The sequence below is a fragment of the Leptopilina boulardi genome, unplaced genomic scaffold, assembly GCF_019393585.1.
Source record: "Leptopilina boulardi isolate dan_hultmark-lab unplaced genomic scaffold, ZJU_Lbou_2.1 LbouV2_214, whole genome shotgun sequence".
NCBI classification, from domain to species: Eukaryota; Metazoa; Arthropoda; class Insecta; order Hymenoptera; family Figitidae; genus Leptopilina; species Leptopilina boulardi.
The window spans coordinates 2633391-2659958 of record NW_026137768.1 but is presented as its reverse complement, the minus strand read 5'-3'; the positions used below and the strand labels follow the sequence as shown (position 1 = coordinate 2659958).

At 28.8% G+C, this 26568-nt stretch overlaps 1 protein-coding gene across 4 annotated transcripts in view; it reads left to right on the top strand.

The window, feature by feature from the left end:
• Nucleotides 1-26568, top strand: part of LOC127279035 (zinc finger protein 160-like) — a 252806-nt gene that overhangs the window by 185478 nt on the left and 40760 nt on the right. For all 4 annotated transcript variants that reach the window (XM_051301126.1, XM_051301129.1, XM_051301127.1 and 1 more), the window contains exons 2-7: nucleotides 10516-11494; nucleotides 16884-17138; nucleotides 20437-20769; nucleotides 21062-21240; nucleotides 21506-21910; nucleotides 21998-22465. In XM_051301126.1, the coding sequence (XP_051157083.1) occupies nucleotides 10535-11494; nucleotides 16884-17138; nucleotides 20437-20769; nucleotides 21062-21240; nucleotides 21506-21910; nucleotides 21998-22465 (2600 nt within the window). In that variant the 5' untranslated portion in view covers nucleotides 10516-10534. The remainder of the gene's footprint in view (nucleotides 1-10515; nucleotides 11495-16883; nucleotides 17139-20436; nucleotides 20770-21061; nucleotides 21241-21505; nucleotides 21911-21997; nucleotides 22466-26568) is intronic.

Genomic DNA, 26568 nt, shown 5'->3' with positions numbered 1-26568 from the left:
TCGCTTTAACTATATACTATGGTCATACGGCACAGTATAGTATTTTACATAATTTTTTTTACATTAGTATAGTTTTTAAACAATAATTGAGAAATTAATCACTATTAAGTGAATTTGTACATTGAGATAGATTTTAAGAATTTGATCATTTTTTCGCAACCGTGAGGAGTGTATAGTATGTCTCTAAGTTGAAATGGTAAATAGATGGAGTCTCTTTCACTTTTATACTGTACACAGTCCACTAAGACGTGTTGAATCGTAAGTTGAGAAGTGCAACTTTAATATTCTTTTGGTGGTTTCTTAATTATTAAATGTAGATGACTGAGGTGGATTTTTGTGGATGAAATGTATTTCATGTTTTCTCCTTGTGAAATTTTGTTGGAGTGTTCAGCTATTTATTGTTCCATTTTTCTTATATTTTCTTAAATAGAAATTTTTTAGTTTCTGAAACATTTGGGATCAATGAGTAGCATTTTGGTTGCTTCTTTTGCAGCATTAACCTTTTCGTTTCCTATTATTCGTGGGATCAAAAATATTATGTTAATTTGATTTTTAGAAAGATAAATTATTTCTTTGCGTTTTGATCAGTCGTTTATACATTTCGTAGAATTTATTATGAATTATAAAAGAATTTGCAGAACAAATTATGACAAAAAATTTTTGATGTGTGTCTATATGAGCGTCGAAGTACTTTGTAGTTACCGAATGAGACTATAAAATGTATTACCTAAATTGCAAATTGTAACATTGACCAGTGTTTGTCAGAGAGACAATTATTTGAGTTTGGAAGATGATCAGAACGAAGACGTTGTGATAGGGGTGAGGCCCGCCGGTAGTGTTATAACGTTGGAAGATATAGAAGAGTAGGAGAAAGCGGTGAAGGGTGAAAGAGAAGGAGGCTGGAGATGAGGGGTTGATGTCGGGGGGAGGGGTGTTAGAGAGGGGAGAGGGTGACTTGGTACAGAGTGCAGAGGAGACGAGGTCCGTCCGTATCGATCGGGCGTCTGCGGTAGATTGACACGTGTCATGGCCGCCTCGGTTCTCGGAGTGGAAGAGGTGGATGTGAGGATGGGGAGGAGGTCGATGGGTGGCGAGGGATGCAGGGGGTAGAGTTCACGCGGGTGAGAGGGAACGGGAGAGAGGACATTAAGGTGCGTAATAGCCAGCGGGTCGAGCGCGCACCGCCGCGGCATCGATTAGACAGAGGCTCTCTCCCTCTCGCGCTCTCTCTCTTCCTCTTTCTCGTTATCTTCCTCTCGTTTTCTTTCTCTGTCTCTCTCTCTCACTCTCTCTTGCTTCATCCACCCTGAAACCTCCCAACGGGGGTCCCCATGACCCCATACCATCTCCTACGTCGAACTCGAGAACCGTAGTACGTGCTCTACATACACACTCCTACACTTATGTCAGTTTCTGTCCTGCTACTGGTACTAGAACTGCTGTTGTTGCTCTTGCTGGCGAACCGAACGTGTATGTACGAACGCCAACACACACGTCCAGGACACCGTCTAACGTCGTTATAAACATTAACGGAGCGGCTCAATATTCCCCGGACCCTCGGCCCTCACCCTCTTCTTTCATCCTATAGCCTTGTGTCCTGGGTGTGGATGAGGACAATTCGTACATCCTCCTTGGTCCATTGCCCTCGGATAATTTCAAAAATTTCCTTTAAATATTTCATCCTTTTCAATAATTATAATGCGTTGACGGATATCAAAAAAAGTTTATCCTCTTCTAAATATAACAAAGAAATCCATCGTTGAGACAAAAAATTTAATTTAATTTTTTTTTGACAAATTAAAACAGTCAGATAAACGAGGAAAGGCAAATAAAATCGTTAATTGTTGAGAGATGAAAGAACGATGCATCAGTTTGGGATTCATCATATTGATGTATTTCAATCCTGTATAGAATGTCCGGGGTGTTAACGTAACGAGAAGCGTTCTAGAAAGCCCTTGGTGTTGGCTCTCTCGTGGTGAAGGTTGATCGACGATCGGCAATGACTAATCCTTCATTATACGCTATGACAGTCGGAAAAACTTATTGCACCTGATGCCTTGGTGGGCAGGTGACTCGTACCTTTATAAATGGATTATTTTTTCGAATTGCTAGAGAAATCCAATATTCATCAAGAATCCGTCCTCTAAATCTCAATTTTTAATATTTCCAATTCAAAAAAAAATTCTAATATAAACATCAACTTATAATATTAGTAATAAGTTATTACTTATTCACAGTAATTATTATTTTATTCTACAATTAGTAAAATACTAAAACTTTTTCTATTAATTAAAATTAATATTTTGTTGTGTAAATTATTAATAACTTCGAATAAATAAATTATTCTAATTATAACAGTAAAACGAAATTCCATTTTTTCTCCCTTGATAAATTCTCATATTGGGTTACATTAAAAATTAAACAATAATTAAGTTAATTCTTCTTTTATTTCTTTTTAACGACGAATTTCAATTGTCTTATTTAGTACATGAAAAATATCAGTTTGAGATATCAATCTAGGGGTTATTTATGTAATTCCATATTCATTCTCACTTCCACTTTCACTTACACATTTTTTTAATTTTCATTCCTATTTCTATTTCCACTTTTTCTAATTTTTCCAATGGAAGTGAAATTGGAAATGAGAATGAAAATTAGAAAAAGTGGAAGTGGGAATGAAAATCAGAAAAAGTGGAAATGGAAGTTGGAGTGAAAGTTTGAAAAAGTGGAAATGGAAGTGGGAGTGAAAATTAGAAGAAGTGGGATTGGAAATGGAATTACAAAATCGACCCCCTGAAATCACGTTGCCAACTAATTATTGCATTTCCAGAAGATTGCCAATGAGCAGGCGAGAGTGCTTAATACCTCTCAAGCTGAGACCCGTGCGTGCTCATCCAAATTGATTGAGTATCGAAAGAATCAGCGGCGTATAGCCATAAACATTTTTTTTTATATAATAAGGCCATCATCATCATCAGAATTCATTTCGAGAAATGATTTATAAACATAATTTTTTTTACTGTTTTTTATTTTTACTTCACAATTTATAAAAATATTGTTGTTAAATCTTTGTGAAGATAAAGTGTTGAAATGTATATTACAACACCTGTGTAGTAAAGTTGTGTGTATATGTGTATGAAGGTTATATATACTTTTGTATTAAATTGGTATTACTGATCAATAACTTTTCCATCCTTTTACTTATTTTAACTGTTTTTTTCGTATTTCAATATGTATCTTTAAAAAGATGTCTCGTGTACTCTCTAATTTTAAATTAGTGAAAATTTATAATTTTTCGGCATTTTTAACTAAAACTCTTAGTAAAAAAATGTTACTAAATTAAATAATAATATTTTACTAAAAATAGTCACAATTTCTACTTTTTTTTTAGTGTCAACTTCTATACTAATTTTTAGTTATTTTTTTGCACTAAACCTTTAGTAAAAAAAATATTATTAAATGAAATAGAAATATTTTATTAAAAATTAGTAAAAATTTCGACTAATTTTTAATAGATTCTGAATGTAAATGTAAATGTGAATTATTTTTTTTTAATATTTTCAAATATAAATAATATATATATATATTTTATTATATATTGTAAATTTTGCAAATTTGTAGGAAAAAAATTAAAAATTTCAATATTTCTAAAAACAAGAAATCGCGATTAATTTTATATATTTCGATTAAAATATATGTACTTATAAAAAAAAAAATTTTTTCAAGGTAGAATATTTGTTACAAAGAAAATTTTTTAAAAAATGAAAGTTTTAAAATTTTTAGTTAAAAATTAAAAATTTTTATTTTATCAAAAAGGAAAAATGAGGATTAATTTTATAATTTTTAATAAAATATATATATACTTCATATAGGTCAATCGATTGGTTTGGATTTAAAGAATTTAATTTCTGTATTATTTATTAAAAATGCATTTGGAATAGGAAAAAAATTTATATAAAAATATACTTTTTTTTAAGGAAAAATGCTTTAAAAATATTTGTTTCAATATTTATAACAATCTCTGCATTTAATTCTTAATATTAATCAGTAAAATAACTCTACTAATCTAGTAAAAAAAAATTACCGTACGTTTAGAAGAATGTACCAAACAATTTAGATAATTACACAGATCTTCAAAACTCGATTTTTTTTTATTTTTGTTATCGGAGTGGTTTCCAATGTATTTTTCATCCTCTGAACATGATTTCAAGTCTCCAAATTCCCTACAGTGTCAGGATTTTGAAAAAAGTTGGGTTAAAGAGAAACAAAATATTGAAAACCCCTAAAAATATGTTTTTTGGTGTCTGTATCCCCACTTTTTCCAAAATTCTCTATTTTTTGTTCTTGCGCATATGGATCTTAAAGTGTACGATTAAAGCTTTAATTTGAGACCTTATAAAAATCTCCAGCACGTCACAGGTTAAGAAAAAAAATTTTTTTAAACCCTCAAAAACAGATTTCTTTTTTTGGAGGAGGGGCTTTACTCCCACTTTTCTCAAAATCTTGACGTGTTAGACAATTTTGGAACCCGAAGTCGTATTCAGGAGACACAAATTCATTAGAAATTACTCCGATATAAAAAATAACTAAAATATTTTTTCCGGGTTCTTCCCCCCACTTTTTTCAAAATACTATAATTTTTTTTATCTTAGGCATAGAGGTCTTAAAGAATAGACACTTAAAGCTTTAATTTAAGACCTTAACGAAGTCTCTATTAAGTCAGGTTGAAGTGAAAAAAACTTTTGAAGATCCTGCAAAATACGTTTTTTAGGGTCTATACCCCCACTTTTTTCAAAATGTTTTAATTTTTTTAATCTTAGGCATATGGGTCTTAAAGTGTACAATTAAAGCTTTAATTTAATTCTTTTAGAAAGTCTCTAGCACGTCGGGTTGAAGGGAAAAAAAATCTTGAAGATCCTCAAAAACACGTTTTTTTGGGGTCTACCCCCAGTTTTTTCAAAATCTTTCATATTTGCCAATTTTAATATAGAAGTGCTTTCTAATGTATTTTAGTCCGCTGAACACGATTCCAGGTTCCAAAATCAGTGAAAATTTCACTGATTTCAATTCAGTGACTAACTTTTTACGATTTCAATCAGTGATGTTCCATTAAAATCAGTAGTATTTGACTGATTCCGAAATCACTAATTAAACTTCTGAAAAATTAGCCTTTTGAATTGAATTAACAAAATTGTCACTGATTCAGTTTTATAGAATAATAGAATTTACCAATATTTAAAAATTTTTTTTAAATATTTCTTAGAATAATTTTATAGTCTCCCCTTTTATCTAAAAAAAACTATACTCCCAACATATCTAAAGCAGAAACACTATTACAATAAAAATCAATTTGATATACAATTGAAATTACGAAACGATACTTGTAGGGATTGGAAAAGTCAAAGAATCTCAAAAGAAATTTGTAAAGAGTTTTTTTATATATATATATAAAGAAGAAAAAAAGGAAGCGAAATCTTGGAAAGGATAAAAAAGTTGTTCGTGAGGAAGAAAAGCAAAGAAGGAGCTAGCATTCTATTTTTTTAAAAAGAAGATGCGCGATTGCCGGCGGCACGCAGGCTTTGGAAAGGAGCAGAAAGGACGAAAGCGCGAGGGGTGATTCTAGCGGGGGTGTATGCGGGTGGGGAAGGCAGCTACACGACCGGGAGGCGAAGTGTCGTCGTCCGAATAACGGCCAAGCGGCATCGACCGATCTTTCTGCTGCCCTCGGCTCGTACACGAAGCGTCAACTTGTTTCCCTTCTATTCCACGAATATTGAGTTCAATTTGCCTGCTACCCTTCTCTCAAGTTCTCTTCTCTCTCTCTCTCTCTCTCTCTCTCTCTCTTTCTCTTCTCCCCCCCCCCTCTATCTGCGTCTGCGACGCTCTAATGCGATTGTCTTTACCTTTTGTCCTCGTGATCCCAAGTGAATCGTCCTTTTCCTCGCATCTTATTTTCTTCTTTCATATACACGTCCAAATATTCCAACAGAGTTTTTTTTTGCAACCATTGATGTTTATTAAAATTAATGAGAGGCGAAAAAGAGTCTCTTAGATCTTGTTTTCGAGCCTCGCCGATTGAGCATTTGTAAAGATCCAATCGGTGATGCATCTCGAGTCTTGTTCGTGCAGACGCCGCTTTTTATCGAGATTTATGAACATACTCGTGTTATAAATGTGATGCTCAGATGCTCGTGAAAACGTGGTTATGAAGAGATAGGCTGGCATAACTAAGCATGGTTGTTATCGCTTATACAGGGTGTCTCATAATCTTCCAACAGATTGCATGTTACCAAATAATCTTTCGGCTATTCCACACAAACATGGGAGTAATCGTTAACAGTCTATTTTCTCTTTTATTACAGTATCACATTAAACGATTCCGAGATACTACGAGAATATATATATATCTAGGTCATTTTATATTTATCTCAAATTTATAACAACTACATGGAGAAAAATTATTTAGCTGTAGCAGCAAATATGCATTAGCTGAAATCAATTAGCTGATTGTGCTAACGATTTAGCTGATAAAGCAAGTTATTTGCTATTGTAGCTATAATAGATATTTGCTACTTTTGATGAAAAGTATATTAGTTTTAATCCTTAGCTTCCACAGCTAAGAATTAGCAAGTCCGGGATATATTAGTAAGTAAAAACCGCTGTCAAGTTGAAGTATGAACTTTTTGTATTTATTTCATGAACACTTTGCTCTTCCTCATGGAAATTTTTTTGTGATCAATTTATGGTAACTTATTTAGTATCATAATAATTTTAAAAAAGTGTTAAGTTGTATTTTTTGGGCTTTTGCAGAGATAAATTTTTAACATTAATAATTTCGTAATATTTTATAATAAAAGGTTCAATATTAGGTCAATTAATTCGTTTTTAAATATTCTCTAAGTTGTTCATAATAATTTTAAACTTACATAAAGATTTTTTAATAAATAATGCCAGGGGTGCGTTCACGTAACTCTCACCCTCACTCTCACTTAAAATTGATCACTCTCACCCTCACTTAAAAATTTTTCACTTTCACTTTCACTCAAAAATTTTTCACTCTCACTATCACCTACACTCAAATTTTTTTAATCTCACCCTAACTATCACTTAAAAATTTTTCAATCTCACCCTCACATTCACTCAAAAACTTTTCACTCTCAATATCACTCTTACTCCAAAAATATGATAAATTGAAATATATTTAGATATGACAATTATAAAGAATAACAAGAATTTAATGACTAATTGGTATCAAAAAGTATTTCCTCAAATAGACTAATAAATTATTTTTCGAATCATCCAATCCAACAAAAAAAGAACATTGTTTATAATTTATATGATAGGGCTATTTTGTTATCACATGAGTCCTTTCATAAAGATAATATCAAAAAAATTAAAAAGATTTTACTTAATAACGATTATCCATTGGAATTTATTCAAAAAATGATAAAAACCCGTTCTTACAAAATAAATCAAAAAATAGTTAATGACAAACAATCTAATAATTTGGTTTCTATTTATCATCAACTTCCTAAAGTTTCTATTCCCTTTAATAATATTTACTTCAAATTATCCAATATTCTCAAAAAATACAATGTTTTAACTATTCCAATGGTTTAAAAAAGTTTAGTTTCTGTCATAAAATTGGGTAAAGACTTGACAAAAAAATGAGATAGAACGAGTATTGTGTATAAGTTCAATTGTAATAATTGCCCTGCTACTTATATAGGTGAGTCTAAACGGACTTTAAAAAAAAAATTAATGAACATAAAAATAATAAAAATTCCGATTCTGTTGTAAACAAACATCAAGCTGATTATAATCATTCTTTCAATTTCGAGGATGCAAAAATTATAGATTACGAATTTTCTTATAGAAAAAGATTGATTTCAGAAATGATCCATATTCAAAGCAACGAATTTACTATTAATAAGAAAGAAGATGTACAATTCCTTAGCAATACTTATTTTCCTTTACTTAGCAAATTGAAACAATGATTATATTCAGAATATTTGTATGAAGGTTCATTGACCCATTATTCTGTATATAATGTGAAAATTGTCACCGTTAGACTCTGTTTGACTAATCACTTACAATAATCATGTTTCTGATTTATAATTTAAACTTTTACAATTTTTTATTTAATTTTTTACTCCTTTGATGAAATGTTGGTGCAATTTCTTTTAATTAGGTAGATATTATTTTTTAAAAAGAAAAATGAATTTTTTGGTTTATTCCGTATGTATTGAATTTGTTTAGATTGTAATAAAGTGACCTGAGGGTGGTGGCGAACTGTGCCTCCGAAACGTTGTCATTACATATGTGAATGTGTTTTATTCACCTGTCTTCCAAAAATCGATTTTTAAAAATTTGTCAATTTCAAAATGTTAATAACTCTGGATAAAATAACAGTAGAATATTCGCTAATAGGTCAAAAGATGCGTCTTGAAAAACTCTACAAAACTATATAGAGATAAATATCTATTGGTGTCAATACATTTTTTTAAGTTATGGGCAAAAAACTTTTTATTCTAATTTTTAAATATGGCTCAAGTACTCAAAGTATTTGTCAAAGAAATGACCTTGTGCACAAGGACAGCTAGATTAATGAATATTAACCTATGTCACCGAGGGTTTAAAGTTTAAATGGGGTTTAACACAGGTTTAGTGCACTTTTTCACTTGTATGCCAACATTTTATTTATTAATTTTTTTCTTTTACGATATGTATACTTGTGGTTTATGATGTGATGAACACGAATCTGATGTGAAAAATAAGTTTTGACAGCATCCAGCTGTCTTAACAGATGTCAAACTGTTGACAACGAGAGTTTATAAGTTATAAGGGTTTTTACACTTATTTACTCAAAAATAATTGGTTTTTGAAACATTGAGTCCAAATGAAATATAAATTTGTAATCCTGATAGTTGACAGCTGTCAAAATTTAAAAACTTTTTAAAAATGCTCGATTTGAAAAATTTAACAACTGTCAATTTCCAAAATTTTATAATACTGCTATTTCATTTGGTCTCAATGTTTTAAAAATTAATTATTTTTGAGTAAATTAATGTAAAAGCTATCAAATTTCTTGTTTTCAACTCAATATTTCAAAAAACAATCATTTTACAAAGGATTTTGATTTATTTGAAAATAAGTGTAAATAAATTTTTCGGTGTTGGTGTCGCTATTGAAAATTTATTAACTTAATATTTATAACAATTCGAATTCTTCTTGTAATTCTCTAATTTTTGTATTTCCTTAAATCCTACATTTCAGAGTATCTGCAAAATTTCATTTTTTAAATTCCCTAATATTTTTCTAACTAACAAATTGTTGAATTATTGAAAATCATCTTTTATAGGAAAAAGTGGAGCAAAACGGCTATAGTAGAAATTTGTCGTGGCACCATTAGATTTACTCAAGTTACTAGACAGTTTTTGTCGACGACGCTGATTCTAGCTCAACTAAAAAATTACTGTAAATTTACTAACCAAAGCTCTTGGAAAAAGATTCCAATTGAACACTATTTTCAAGTGTTTTATAATAATTATTTAACAATATAACATTTTCGAACTTGACAACCATTCCTTATCATATTTAGAACTCCTGCATAAAATTTCAACTCAATTCATCATTCAATATTTTAAGTGAAAAGTTACGAACAAATTAACATTACAGACCTAACAGTCACATAACCTTAATAACGTTCTGAACATAATTAGTTACTTTCGTTCTTTTCTGAAAATAATATTACTTATCTTAATAATTTTTTTTTCTGAAAGTGTAAATCTTCTTGATTTGAGACAGTATAGAAACAATTTTTAATATCAAACACAGATTCACATATGAACAGGCAATAAACTGTATAGGTTTTTTAAATCGTAATATTAATTCAAATAATAACTTAACAATTCAATTAATATCAATATTATCAACAATAGAACAAATAATATATCAAATATTTTTCAAATAACAAATTTGACACAAGGACGCCGAAGGCACGCTACAAAGCAAAAGCAGTGAAAATTGTGGTTGTGTCTCTTCTTCGAATTCGATATATCGATATATTGTAAACGACCGATTACTTGGTTTACTTTGAGAGGGAAAATTCAAAATTACTTTTTATAGAATTCTTTTTTGAGTATTTCCGGCTTTTAAAAATAGAAAAAGATAATGTTTTTAGTATTGTAAAAGTCATTTTTATTTATTTTTATTTCCCTATTTTCTAAAATAATATATTTATACTGGTCAACTAAAATATTCATAAAAAAACTAATTAAATAAAAAATCAATATTTCAATGTACAACAATAAATTAATTAGTTAAAATTTTTCCAGTAAAACTATCGTAAACATAACCTATAATTCATTTACTTCTAAGGTCCCTTATTCAGATCGCGTTAAAAGTATTTAATATTCTTTAAACATAATTTTTTAACTTTAAATTTAAAATAAAAAAAATCGATTTCTTTATCATTTTCGTAATTATACCTATATAAAAATGTATTTTTTTCAGAAAAAAAATAAAAAATTAAATGATGGAGGCCTATGACGACGACGATGACGACACTCACTTTTGTATAAAATGCAATTCAACAATTCACGGTTTGGAGAATTATGTTCGTCATCGACAATCTGGATGTCGTGTTAAAACAGAAGCTCATGATGCACCATCAACTCCAACGACAGTGTCATATCCAGAAATTTTGAATGCCGACGCTTTTTTCAATTCATTGGAGCTTCAAAGTAGTTCAAAATCAAATTCACGTAGAACAACTTCAGGTGATCGTTCAAGAAAATCAGGAAGAAATGAAGATCGAAAGAGGAAAAATCAAAAGGACAAAAGTCCAGAAGACACTTCAAAAGATAAACTCCACAATTTACTACCGGTCGTCACTGATCTTGATGATCCAACTGATCATCTTGGAATTCCATCATTGGTTGGATTTCCCGATATTGTTGCAACCAGTAAACCATCGACTTCAGTAAAAATATCATTGGTTTCCTCAATAAAAATAGAACCATCCGATTTTCATGGAAAGCATGATTCATTGGAGAGTGTCATTTCAAAGCAGTTGGATAGAAAACGTGATGATCCTCAGAGATTAGATCCAGATCATCCGGGTTGGCTGGATGATTCCCTCTTGGTTGATTTGGTGGGAAATCCAGTCAATAAGGATGCATCTAGTCTAAGTAGATTTGAGGATTTTGATTATCAGCAAGAGGAAGAAATGGAGGAAGAGAGTGGAGAGGAGTACGTTGAAGAAGATGAATCATTCTCGGAATCGGATGATGAAGATCGCAGCTATCCTCCTCTCAGTCACACAGGAGGAAAATGGAAGCCAGGTCTCGGGAGCATGTCACAAACAATATCACACGATCTTCATGAAGATGATATCGAAATGACAAACGAAGACGAACAGGAACAACATCATCATCCTCCGCCTTCACACACTGGTGGAAAATGGAAGCCTACTGAAAGCAATTCCATGGATGTAAGTTTATCCAAAATTATTTTGAATTTTTAAGTTTTCAGCAACACTTTTAATCCATGTCCGTTTTTTTGCCTTTAAATTCGTGCTCATCGTTGTCCATATGTTTTCAACATTGAAAAAAATTCGCATAGGGTATTTCTGACGTTCTTGAGTCCCCTCTTTCAGAATCTAAAAGAAAAATTAACTTTTCACTCAATAGAAAAACGTTATGATTGTTTAAACAAAAATTTTAAACAAGTGTTACCAAAAATCGAAATATATGATTTAGAAAAAAAGTCGTAACTTTCATAAAGGTTTTCGGGGTTTCTGATTATGAATTTGAAGTCAGATTTTAAAAATTCAAAGTGGCTGATCCAATATGGTGGATGAAAATATTAAAAATCAAACGGATTTGCTTGAAATTTATTATTTTTAATTTGTAGAATCTGACATCATATTCGTAATCAGAGACCCCAAAAACCCTCTAGTATGTAATAAATTTAAAGCTAATCAAATTAATTTTTTATTTTTTCGTCCGCTATACTGGATCCGCTATTTAAAATTTCTTAAATCTGACTTTATATTCGTAATCAACGACCCCGAAAATCTCCGAGTAACCTGTTTCAAGGGAATGCTATTGATTTTTAATTTTTTTTTTCGCCATGTTGGATCCGCCATTTTGAAATTTGACTTGTTCACAGCGTCGTTGAACGTGTCGAAAGTTCCAACAAATTGTCAACCAAATCTGACCATGGGATCTTGTTCTTGATGGTCTTAGATTTGATAATCAATTTGAATTAAAATCGTATCTGCTTAATTGCTCGAGAAAATTGAAAAAATGTGAAAAATTGATTTTTTTCTGTTTAAAAAATTTTCTCAAGATTTTTCCATTAATTCTTTTTGTTTTTTTTATAAAAAAAGTGTTTAAAAAAAATATTATTTACATAATTTAAGTGAAGAAACTATTTATTTGTATGAAACTAAAAAATATCTGTTTGATAATAAGCATTTTCCCACCTTCTCGATAAGTCGGATCCTTGTCAACAATCAACATAAACACGAAATCTCTCAAATGATTTATGACAAAAACATTACACGTATGTTTAGAAGTAGAATAATTCGCACTTATATGTATATCCTGGATACAGCTTCATCTAAAATTTGCAGTAGTTTTACTTCATTCCATCTTATTTTAATTTCGATTTCGTCCAAAAAAGATCTTTATAGTTTACAATTTTCTATAGTGGTTTGTTCTACAAAAGTGCCATTTCTTTAAATTGGAATTAATGTAAAATTAAAATTCAGATCTTTAATATGTCACAATATTTAAGTCATGTAGAAAATTGAAAAAAAGTTTGTGTTATGTGCGGTGACAAGGTAGCGGTCTATTGCGAATATTTTTATCATATGCTACTAAAGTGAGTCTACAACTACTACATATACTTAATGGATATTTATCACTTTGTAAAAAATAATTACTGTTCACATGGTTTTGAATACGAGCTGCTATTGATTCAGTTATAGAAAACGAACTTGCTTTTTGTTTACCAAAAATAATTTTGTTACCGCACATAACACAAACTTTTTTCTATTTTCTTCATGACTTAAATATTGTGGAATATTAAAGATCTGAATTTTAATTTTACATTAATTCCAATTTAAAGAAATGGCACTTTTGTAGAACAAACCACTATAGAAAATTGTAAACTATAAAGATCTTTTTTGGACGAAATTGAAATTAAAATAAGATGGAATAAAGTAAAACTACTGCGAATTTTAGATGAAGCTGTATCCAGGATATACATATAAGTGCAAATTATTCTACTTCTCAACATACGTGTAATGTTTTTGTCATAAATCATTTGAGAGATTTCGTGTTTATGTTGATTGTTGACAAGGATCAGACTTATCGACAAGGTGGGAAAATGCTTATTATCAAACAGATATTTTTTAGTTTCATACAAATAAATAGTTTCTTCACTTAAATTATGTAAATAATATATTTTTTAAACAATTTAAAAAAAACAAAAAGAATTAATGGAAAAAACTTGAGAAAATTTTTTAAACAGAAAAAATTCATTTTTTCACATTTTTTCAATTTTCTCGAGCAATTAAGCAGATACGATTTTAATTCAAATTGATTATCAAATCTAAGACCATCAAGAACAAGATCCCATGGTCAGATTTGGTTGACAATTTGTTGGAACTTTCGACACGTTCAACGACGCTGTGTGTTAGAGAAAATATAACTATAGATTCGACTTCCTACTCAATGTAAAATTAACATATGTAACAAAATATTGTTATTGACTAATATTTAACAATGTTGTAAATAATTTTATAATGAAATTAGAATTTTGAAGTTATTAATGGATGAAAAATTTCCATTTTTTCTGTTGCTATTCTTACTGTATACTCGTAATAGATCTTGAATGTCAAATTGATCCATAATATTATTTAACAATATTATTAACCATTTTTATAAACAAATTACAAATTAGCAAGAATTGAAGAAGAAAAAATCTAGTTTTTTTGTCATCGAATTTTCTATAGTAGTGTCTACGAATCTTGCAGTTAAAATTATTCATCCAATATTATTAAATAATTTTATAAACAAAAATAAATAATAAAAAATAAATAATTTTATAACCTCCAAGTGGTGAGAATCGGATGACGACTAAGAAACGTTTTACTTACCTAACTATATCTTACACATTGTTGCACATTTTTTATAAAATTGTTTAATATTTGATGAATAATTTAAACTTCAAGATACGTTGATACTACTATACAAAATTCGGTGACAAAAAACTCGGTTTCTTCTTCTTTAATAATTGTTGCTAATCTGTAATTTGCTTATAAAAATTGTTAATAACATTGTTAAATAATATTAGGGATCAATTTGACATTTAAGATCTACTCTAATTAAAATAAAGCGCTGGGACGGAAAAAACGGACGATTCTATCCATTAATGCCTTTAAAATCGCAATTTGTTTATAAAATTGTTTATAAAAATTGTTAATATTTTTTAATAATATTAATAGTTCAAGATTTATTTCAACTATAGATAAAATGGTGACAGAAAAAAACGGAAGTTTTTTAACAGTTAATGACTTAAAAATCGCAATTGGTTTATAAAATTGTTTATAACATTATTTATACCATTGTTTTTATAATATTAGATATGTTTATAAAAATTGTTAATAATATTTTTAAATAGTATTAGGGATCAATTTGACATTCGAGATATATTGCAATTAGAGTAAGATTGAAAATTGAGGTTTTTTCCTAGAGAAATGTAAATTTAAAAAAGTGGGATACGAATGTTTAAATATTGAAAAATAGTAAAAAATGATCAAATATAGCCAAAAATTGTAAAAAAATCAAAAAATGTTAATTATCAATATTTAAACATTCTTATCCCACTTTTTAAACTATATATTTTTTATAGGAAAAAACCTTAGCTTTTGATTTAAAAAAAAATCGTACCTTTCACCCGGAAAAAGTCAAATTTATTTTTGAGTTTAATTTTTTTTGGTCAAAACATTTTTTTCCAAAAATACATATTACCAATTGAAAGAGCATCAAAAAATCTTTTGAAATTGATATTAATAAATTTTTTTTATTTTAATATTTGACCCTTAAGGGGTTACACCACTTTGAAATTTAAAAAAAAATCAGAAATAACGTGTATTGTACAGTCGGTATTGAATATTTTTGAACAAAAATTTATCTGAGGTATAGCTTATGATGTGTTTTTTAAAATGTAATTAGTTTTACAGGGATTAATTCATTTTAAAGTAGTTGAAAAAATTATGAAAAATAAAAACGAAAAATTGTGTGTTAGTTAAAAATTCATAAGTTATTTAAATTTTAATATTATGACTTAAAAATTTAAGGTTATATACTCTTGTATTATCCTAAATAACACAAGATATCTTGGGATATATTGATAATATCCCGCAGATATCCTATGGATATCTCTATAGACTTTCATAAATGTCCTCCAGATATCCCATAGATATCGTCAGGATATCCCACAGATATTTTCAGGATATCCTCAGTATATCTTCTGGATGTAAAGAAGATATTCTCAGGATACTGTTTTTAAAGTCATTATGAGACTACGAGTGAGAATATTCTGTGAATTAAATTTTATATAAATAAAATAAAATGCAACTTGTTTGTCGAGAAAGTTGTTTATTTTGAAAAATTATTAACTAATTTTTTTCTCATTCGTGATTCATTCCTTTATTCATATGCTTTTAAAACTTTGAAAAATGCGTTTCAAATCTTCATTTAAAATAAATTAGAAGCTCAAAAGATTTTTGTTTTTATTATATTATTATTCATTATATTAGCTTAACAATTTTAACCTTTAAAAATATTTGTTGAGATATTAAATATCCCGTGAATATCCTAAGAATATCCCACGGACATCCTGAGGATATCCCATGAATATCCTGCGATATAATATCCAATAGATATTTTGTGAATGACTTAGGAATATCCTGTGGATATCCTATGGATGTCCTGTTGATGTCCCACAGACCGGCGGTTTGGATATCCTAGGGATATCCTATGGATATCCTATGGATATCCCAAGATATCCTAGGGACCATTCTAGGATATCGACCATTGATATGGATATTCTATGGATATCCTAGGGATATCCTTTTGTTATGAGGGATGTATTATTCTTTAAGGAAAAATTACCACAACAGTAGGACTTGCAAAAAAGGTATTTATTTTGAAGAATGAAATGTAAATTTTTAGGTTAAAAATTAAAAATTTATAATTAATAATGTTTGAAGCTAATTTATTCTTTCGTAACGAATTATTTGTATCAAAAAACTTACAAAATTACTAAGAATATGTCAAACTAATACATTAAAATATAAAAAATATTTAAAAGCTACACATTCAATTAATTTGAGCACGAAAGAATGTTCGGGTCTACTGGACCCATGGTGCCAGTTAAGAGTTAAGAAAAAAAATTATTATTATTATTTTAAACGCGATATTTTAACATTCAGGACTTTATTTTCATCGAATTTAGGTCGAAAATTTAATTGAAAATCCCAAAAAATCGTGTAAACTTTTTTTGTTTAAACAATCATCTTCTTGTCATTAAATAAAAAAGTCAATTTTTCTTCTACATTATGAAAGAGGGAACTCGTACATTATAAATTCTAGTTTGCAAATTTTTTTTTAAGTTTGAAAACATGGACAACAGTAAGCACGATTGTTAAGGAAAAAATGGACATTTTGGGCTGAATGAGTTTTGATTTAAATTTTTTATTTAAAACAAGAAATCAATTTAGTCTCTTCACTAAACAAGAGATTATAATAAATATTTTTATTATAATTTTTTTTTTTGACAATATTCTTTCTGTTATTTGCATCAAGGATATAGAGTTGATGGAGCACAAAATGGATATAGACCAACCACCACTGGGACATACTAGAGGAAAATGGGTACCCGGAGCACGTGCTGATATAAGCTCAGGATATTGGTGCAGTCCTTGTGGTAGAAATCTGGCTTCACGTGTACTCTACAACAGGCACCTGCGCTCTGACCTTCACGCCAGGAGAAACATGCAGGAAATCGATGGTGTTGTACAATTTCCTCAATCTGTCAACCGAAAAACGAAGCTTCAAGAGGTATTGATTAGAGCTGCTTTGTCTAAATTTCTAATTTAAAAATCCAAAAACTTTTCAATGTATACATAAATTCCTCATTTTTCATCTATATTCATATTGCAGAGTATACAGTTAATTAATTTTAATATTTTTAAATCTTCTTTTAAAAAATTATTTAAGAAAATTAAAATTATTCCCTGAGATAATATTTTAGATGAATGGAAGATAAATGAAACACTAAAATTACACTTTTTTTTACAAGATTTTTGAGGCTCGGTATTACTTTTAATAGTAATTTATAAAAAAAAAAAACACGAATTTGAAGTCCGCTTTGGTCCAGAACGTCTGGATTTCTTCTTAACCTCAAAAAACATATCAAAAATTTGGTGGTATACAAATTTTTTTTTAAATTCATAGATTTATATAAAACTTGATATTCAGGGATTTTTGAGGTCGCTGATTACGAATCTGAAGTTAGATTTTCAAAATTCAAAATGTCGAATCCAAGATGGCGGCGAATTTTTTTCGAAAATTAGTGATTTTTTAGAAATTTTCTTAAAGATTAATGGATTTGCTATCAGTGGTCACTAAAACCGCACCAAGTAACAAATTCCATGATAATCCATCAATCTTTAAAGAAATTTCTAAAAAATCACTAATATTCGACAAATTTTGCCGCCATATTGGCTCCGACATTTTGAATTTTAAAAATCTGACTTCAGATTCGTAATCAACGACCCCGAAAACCCCCGAGTAACAAGTTTCAAACGAATTGCATTCGATTTTCAAAAAGACATCCGCCATATTGGCTCCGCCATTTTGAATTTACAAAATCTGATTCCAGATTTGAAATCAGCGACCTCAAAAACCCCTGGATTAATATAAATCCATTAATTTTAAAACAAATTTGCGTACCATCAAAAATCTGACATTAAAGTCTATTCCTACTGACATTAATCAAAATATTGGAAAATCATTTATTTATAAAAATCTTCCAAAAGTTTGTATTGTTATTTATTTTACACGACACCGAAAAAAATTCTCAAAATGAAAATAATATTTTTCTTCTAAATTCATTTTACAGTTTATTCGTAGAATAAAAAATAGTTTTCTACAAAAGAAAAAAATTTTTACGATAGGGGATTGGCTAAATGGTGACTAAAGTTTTCCTTTCCGCAAAATATTCTTCTTTTATGTTCAAAATTATTTCTTTAAAATTGAAATTATTGCTCTTTCAAACTGAAAACTTGCAAGCAGCTATATAGTTTTGGCATATATTATAATATTTTTAGGCAACTTTGAACCGCAGTCGTTGGTCTTTAAAGTTTATTTTTATATTATATTTAAATATTTTCGAAAAATAAAATAAACAAAGATTACAGTCTGAAGATTATAATTTTAAAACTCTGATAAATTATACTCTATTTATATTATTATTTGGATAGTTAATCATTAGTTTTTTTTATCTAAAGTATTAAAAAAATATAAAAATTTCTAAAAATGCTACTAAAATTACAATTTTTGATATTTTCAATTCGAACATTTGCTTCTAAAATTTATTATCTTAAATTTTTATAATTGTAGGCCTCGGATTGACTTTTTAAAGAAAAAAATCATTTTAGTTGATTTACATTACAAGAAAAGTCTAGAAAGTCTATTTCTTTAATTTAAATAAAATTTAATTAGTTGATAAATATTTTATTATTATTAACAATTTGTTATTAGAAATTAAATAAAATTTATTAATTCTTTAATAAGAATGTTTCATAGAAATATTTTCAAGAATTTTTCTTTTTAAATCACCGAATGAAAATAATATATCCCTTCTAAATTCATTTTACAGTTTATTCGTAGAATAAAAAATAGTTTTCTACAAAAGAAAAGACATACACACTCAGACAAATTTTCAAGATTTCAATTAAGTTTCAGAACAAATTTTGAAAAATAATTTAAAGTTACATTAAAAACAAGAAAATTTTTCAAGTCTTATTTATGCACATTATTCGAATTCAGAATTTCGGAAAATGTTTTAAATAATTAAATTTTCGAAGAATTTGATTAAATTTCTGAAAAAATTAATTTCAAATAAAATTTGTAAAATAAATAAATTATAGAAGTTATATTTAATTAAAATTTTAAAAATAATTGAATTTGGATTAGTTTGATTTAAATTTTTTTTTAGAAATAATTGATTTTCAGGTGATTATGAATTAAAACTTTTAAAAATTTGAATTAATGAAATTTTTATTGCAAATTTCAGACAGTTATTGAATTTTAGAGAATTTTCGATTAAAATATGTTCTAAATAATTGAATTTGAATTGATGGGTTCAAATTTAAAATTTGACTTTTGATGGAGTTACAGTTAAGATTTTTAGAAATACCTAATTGCATTTTTTGAGATTTCAAAAATTATAACTTTGTTGTAAATATAAACATTAATTAAAAAACGATTTAAAGAATTGAATTTTTGAAAAATTGGATTGAAACTGTTGAAATAATTAATTAAAGAAAAAAAATTAATTAAACGAAGAAAATTTGTAAAAAAAAATTTAAATTGAATTAACAATTTTATTAATTATTCAATTACTAATTGACTTTGAAAGAGTTCGAGTTAAAATTTTTTTGGAAGTAATTAAATTTTAGAAGATTTTAAATTAAAACTTTCATAAATTTTAATTGATAAAATTTTTTTACAAACTTTAAAGAATAATAGAATTTTAGAATTCTAGAGTTAACGGTTTAATTGTATTTCTAACTTACTAAAACTACTTTTTGAGAGGTGTTAAGAAGTAAATAAGTTAAAAAATGTAGAAGAAAATTAATTTAATAAATAGAATATCCGTGTTTCAACTTCATTGATTATTTGAAATATTCACGATTTTTTCAACTGGTTGAATTTTGAAATTTTAAATTGAATTTATAGACTATATATTCGTTTCATTCTACTTATCTATTGGATCCTTTTTCCTAATTTATAATAATAGATCTTAAAGGTTTATAAACTATAGGAGCAGTGTGAATGTTAAATGTTTTTAGAATTTTAGACAATCTAATGAAATCTGGATTATTGTATAAGGAAAACTAACTTTAGGAATATGTTTATATAAAAGATCTCTTGAATTTATAATACTATTAATTATATTTTTTACGGAATGGTATGTTTTTTTTATAAATTTAAGTAGATAATATTTTTAATTTTCGTTAGGTTGTCATTAAGAAACGAATGGTGTGACAATAATATGGTTCTGTCGACAAAATTATATACAATGTTTATTTGTTGTTGTTTTGTTGAATTTTATTAAATAATTCACCAACAGAGAGCTGAAAATAACGAAGAAAATTCAAATGATGGACAACAGATAGTCAAGAAACAGATTCGAAAGAGAGAAAAAGAGATTTTGACTTGTGAGATGTGTTGCGCTCGAGTGCGTCGCCCACAAATGGGAAAGCATCTACTTTCCCATTATCACTGTCGAGTAGCAGGTGCAAACCCTTTTAGAGCTAAAGCCCAGCAATTCCTTTTGGAGAACATGGAGAACGTTGTTCGACAATGTCCTTTTCAATGTAGTCCCTGTAAATTTTATTGCAACACAGAAGACACCTTTTTGTTGCATTGGCGATCTTCCTTACACCTGTCGATTATCAGCAAGGTAACTTTGAAATTCAAATTCATAACGGTTTAAATAAATAATATAAATACATACCTTAGATAGCTATTAAAATTTTTATTTATTTTTATTATATGATTAAGATTAGTGATTTTAAAAATAGCGGACATTTTCATCGTGTGGATAAATTTAATCAGTATAGTCTTTAAAAAAAAATTTACTTCTTACAAATAAGTTCTCACTTTATAGAAAGTGATAATTTAAGTTTATACTTAATTTTAGAAATTATAAAGAATTTTGCGTAACTTTCTCAATGTTTCTAAATAATTCACAGATTGATGGAAGTTTTAAATGCGCCCCATGTGCATTTTGGTGTGATGAAAATTCAAGCATGGAGTCCCATCTTTTGAGTTCTTGTCATCGGGATTTGATTTCTATGATGAATGGCTCAATTCCTACTGTGATATCAAGACAAAGAAGTCTAATGTGCATTACTTGCGAGCAGTCATTTAGGTAGCAGTTTCTTATTTCTTTGTTTACTGCATTGGATCAAATTCCCACAAAGGTTTCTGAAAGGTTTCCTACTGGATCCTATATTTTTATTTTTCTGATCTCATTTAGAATTCTATAAAGATCCCCACATTCTTTGTCATTTCATATAGGAAACTCTTTAGAGTAATCCTGGTGAGTTTCTATTTAGAATTCAGGAAACCTTCTAGGAATCTTTGTGAGATTTTCTAATAGTTTACTAATTTAAAAATTTTTATAACTATTACAGATATAATATAGAATTATGCCAACATGCAAAGAGTACAGGACATGAGGTTAATTACACTGCTAGTGATGAATATCAAAAAAGAATTGGATGTCAACTTTGCGATGTCGTATTTAGATCATTAGTTGCTTTACAACGACACCAATTAACATTTCATAAGTCAGAATCAAATAAAAATCCTGAACTAGATCTTGTTCCGTACTATTGCTCTTTTTGTTCTTTGAGTTTCAAAACAACAGAAGATGCCATTATGCATCGAAGAACTCTAGCGCATAAGGAGATAGTCAAGTCAACGAAAGCAGATAATCCTTCAGTCTCCAGAGAATGCCTTAATTGCAATAAACATCTGTCCAGCCTTTCAGAATTAAGAACTCATCTTCTCGAGGTTCATCCTGAACTTTGCTTTAGGTTTGTCTTAATTATAACATATTGTGAGAAAAATTGTTAAAATTTTCTATTAGTATTGCTAAATTTGATATTTCATTTAACTTTTAGATGTCCAAAATGTGCAAAGATTTTCGCACTATCTCAAGATGTCTCGAGGCACACTAAAGAAGGCGAATGTAATCCACGTGAAATTCCAAATATTTTAAATGATACCGTAGAATGGAAATGTAATATTTGTCCTTTTGCAACTGATTTGCAGTCAGAATTCATGTTTCATGAAGCTCTACATGCAGGACCTGTTGAACCTAAAATTGGTGAAGCTGGAAGTAGTAAAACTTGTGTCAATTATCGATGTACTCTTTGCAAAAAATGTTACTCGAAAGCAACATTGCGAAATCACATCAGAGGTCACACTGGCGAAAGACCGTTTCCATGCAGCAAGTGCAGTCACAGTTTCTCAAGGCGAAATGACTTAAATATCCACCGTAAAACTTGCAGGCAAATTTCTCAGAACGATAAATCAAATCGGCAAAGAAATTTTTCGTGTGCTGAATGCAGTTCTGCTTTCTTTACCAAGTAAGTGGAATTTTTTATTGTTCAAAAATTAAAACTATAATATTTATTTATATATTTAATCACAATGTAAAAAATTCTCTTTAGTGCAAATGCACTTAGTAATTTAAGAAATTATAATGAGTATAATAACAAAATAACCAAATTATGTAGGTGACTAACAAACTAATACAAAAATTAATTTTCGCAAAAGTCGTTTGTAAATTTGTTCAAAGAGATACCAAAGAAGTCCAATTTATGACAGAACTCATTACATCTAGCACAAAAGTAGTTAGCCTTGTTAAATTGTATTCTGAACAATCTCTGATTTCTTAATCCCTTTGAAAGAATTAACAATAAGGGGTCATCCATAAAGCATGTGATACATTTTTTCAGAATTTTAACACCCCCCCTCCCCCTTGTGATGCTTTTTCCAATACCGGTTAATATGGAGTGTGATATTTTGCTGACCCCCCCCCTACCTCCTAAAGTATCACATGCTTTATGGATGACCCCATAAAATTTATGCTTGATAATATCAATGGACAATTGACTAATCCGTTTCGTTAATTATTTTGAAAAAAATAATAGGTTCAGAAGAATAATAACTCTTAAAGAGAATTTTGGAATTATAAGTGATTTTCTTAAATCTAAATTTTGTAATATACACCAACCTGTTTTGCTGCGAAACGGAAATATTTATTTTGAACACGCTTTAATTTCAACAACTGGTAACACAGATAGCACGTAAGTTTGCAGCAATCTTACGGCAAACTTGCCGCAAGCTTACTGCAAGCTTCAAATGTCCTACCTGACCCAAGCTTGCATGGTAAGCTTACCTAAAGATTGCAGTGTTAGGTTACTGCAAGATTGCACAATAAGATTATCGCAAGATTGCCCTATAAGATTATTGCAAGATTGGTTAAAAAGCTTGCACGGTAAGCTTATAGCAAGGTTGGTGCAAGGTTGCCAAATAACATTGCTTTAAACCTAAAATTTTTTTTTTATAATGTTTAGTCAAATTTATATAAAAAAATTTATATATAATAAAATTATATAAATTAGACGAAACATTAAAAAAAAAATTTTTTAGGTTGAAAGCACGGCAACCTTGCACCAACCTTGCTACAAGCTTATTGTGCAAGCTTACTGAGAAATTTTGCGATAATCTTATTATGCAATCTTGCGATAATCTAATTGTGCAATCTTTCGGTAAGCTTACCATGCAAGCTTGAGTCAAGTGGGACATTTGAAGCTTGCAGTAAGCTTGTGGCAAGTTTGCCGTGCAAGGTTGGCAATATTGCGTGGCAAGCTTGCCGCAAGGTTGCTGCAAGCTTACGTGCTATCTGGGAATCTTGGTAAGGAACCCTTATTGTTATTGCAAAATCTAATTTTGATCTAGCTAAAGCAAAATACAATGATGTTAACTACTAAATTTTTAAAATGACACACGCATTTCGTTGGATTTAGCCAATAACTCTGAATGTCGCGTTAATTGGACTAATATTAGTCTAATTATCAGAAGAGTAAGAATTAAATTATTTTAAGTCCTTATACACACAGAAAAAACCTGAATTCAAATTGAGTATAGATTCTATACTCAATTTGATTCGCAACAAAAATGAAACTGGTTGTCTCATTTCGAGTTCTAAGGTAAAAGTATCAAAATGAAACAGGCAAGTTTCATTTTGAGAAAAAGAAAAATGGAAAAATATTGTGAAATAACGAATAATTTTGCACAAAAACATGAAATATAATAATTACAAAGAAGTAAATAACACGCTAGACTTAATATATTTGATTAAAAATTGCTTGTAATCGCGTAATAAAATAATAAAGGAAATATGTTTTTAGGTTAGAAAAATGAAAACATGTGTTTTGACAACAGGAACGGTACTGCCAACTTAAATAATAGCGGTAAATTTAAAAACTTATGAAATTAATTATTATCTACGTAAATAATAATAAATAATTTTTATTTAAAAACTTCTAAATATTCGTACTGGTCAAAATAATCTTTCTGGTGTTGTTGAAATATTAGAAACAATAATTGAAATACAAAATTACTCTGCTTATGATGCCAACTTAGAAATCTGAAATTCCAGCCAATATCATTTTGAATAACATGAAGTTTGTCCCATACTCATTTCGATACCCAAAAGAAAATGAGTTGCAACAAAAATGAGTCCAAGTTTTTTCTGTGCAGTATTTTCTTTTCAATGGAATCTTTAATAGAAACATAGTAAAATATGAAGTATTAAAAGGCATTGATTATATTTTTTTCAATTTGCTAAAATTTTTCTATAAGTTCATTTTTTGAAAGTTTACAATTTTAGTATTTGGATGGATTATTTTAATCGTCAACAAATAAAGAATTGTTTCTTATTTCAAACTATTTTGTTATTAAAATAATACTCTAAAATTTTCTGTAAATGTCTGAATTTTTTGATAAGTCATTTTTTTAAACTCACAAAAATTCTTGGTAAGTTGGACTACTTTTTTACTGTTTCTCCTAATTCCAAGAGGCCTCAGATAATTTATTACTTTTTTTTAGAAAATAACCCTTATATGTGAATTAAAAGTGAATTAAAAGATTAATTTACTATATTCTGATTGTCATAAAATTGATATTCTAAACGATTGTAGAATGTATAAAAGTTTTTTATGCTCACCAAAGATTAAGCGAGAAAATACATAGTTTTGACTTGAAAAAACCAATGTGTCCACTTGTTTACCTATAAAGTTCGTGTAGGAATACTAACCATGACGCAACAGGTTCGTGCATGAAAGCTGATCATTTTCGTCTTTGAAACCTCACCTCTATGATTAATAGTTTCGGAAATATTCCATTTGTCTCAACTGATCCCATTGATTCCACTAATACTGAAACAAATTCGTACAACTTCAAATAAGACTTATAGAATACTAATTATTTGGAACAAATGAATATTTATTTGATTATAGTAAAGAAATTAATTATTGGAATCAAATACATTTTATTCATTATAGATTTTTGGTTGACTTAGCTTTTGGTAAAATAACTAACAATCAGCTAAAATTATTATCTGCAATGATTGTTTTAATTGTAGTAATATAAAATAATTTTCTACAACATTAAAAAAAATTCTAGTCTTAGTTCTATCTCATAAAATATACAGCTAATACTCATTATTACATGAGAAAAATTACTATTAGCTACCATTCCGAATAATTTGTTGCATCAGCTAAATCATTAACACTATCAGTTGGTTGATTTCAGCTAACGTAAATTTGCTGTAGATGCCAAATGTTTTTCCTGCTTGCAATATTTTTAAAAAATTGTTTAACCGGTTAACTGGTACTGTATCATATACACGGTGATCAGAAAGTCGTAGCCAAAAATTGGTCCAGGTGATGAGGGCGATGTGCGAAAGGGGAATGTTTTTCGGTTTGGACAAATAACTCATAGTTTTCAAAAAAATTAAAATTTCCAAAAACAACAATGGTTGCTATGCTATGGTGATGGTTGCTATGGAAATAGTTCCTATAGTAATGGTTTTTATGAAATCGGTTGCTATGGAAACGGTTGCCATGAAAACAGTTATCATGGTAAGTTTAATAACACTTTCTACCTTTGGTCCTAGAATTGGCCCTAATAGTTGGTCTAATCTTCATCCTAAAACTGATCCTAAAACACTTTATACATTTCGTCCTGAAACTGCTCCTATAACACTTTCTAACTTTGGTCCTAGAATTGATCCTAAAACTCAGTCTAATCTTCGTCCTAAAACTGATCCTAAAACACTTTCTACCTTTAGTACTTAAATTCGACCTATGACACTTTTTATATTCGTCCTAAAACTGATCCTAAAACACTTTCTACACTTCGTCCTGAAAATGATCCCATATCACTTTCTACCTTTGGTCCTAGAATTGGTTCTAATAGACGGTCTAATCTTCGTCCTAAAGCTGATCCTAAAACACTTTTTACATTTCGTCCTAAAACTGATCCTAAAACACTTTCTACAATACGTCCTGAAACTGATCCTAAAACACTTTCTACAATACGTCCTATAACTGATCCTATATCATATTCTACCTTTGGTCCTTAAACCAGTTTTGATTTTATTTTAAGTTTCTTAAAAAAA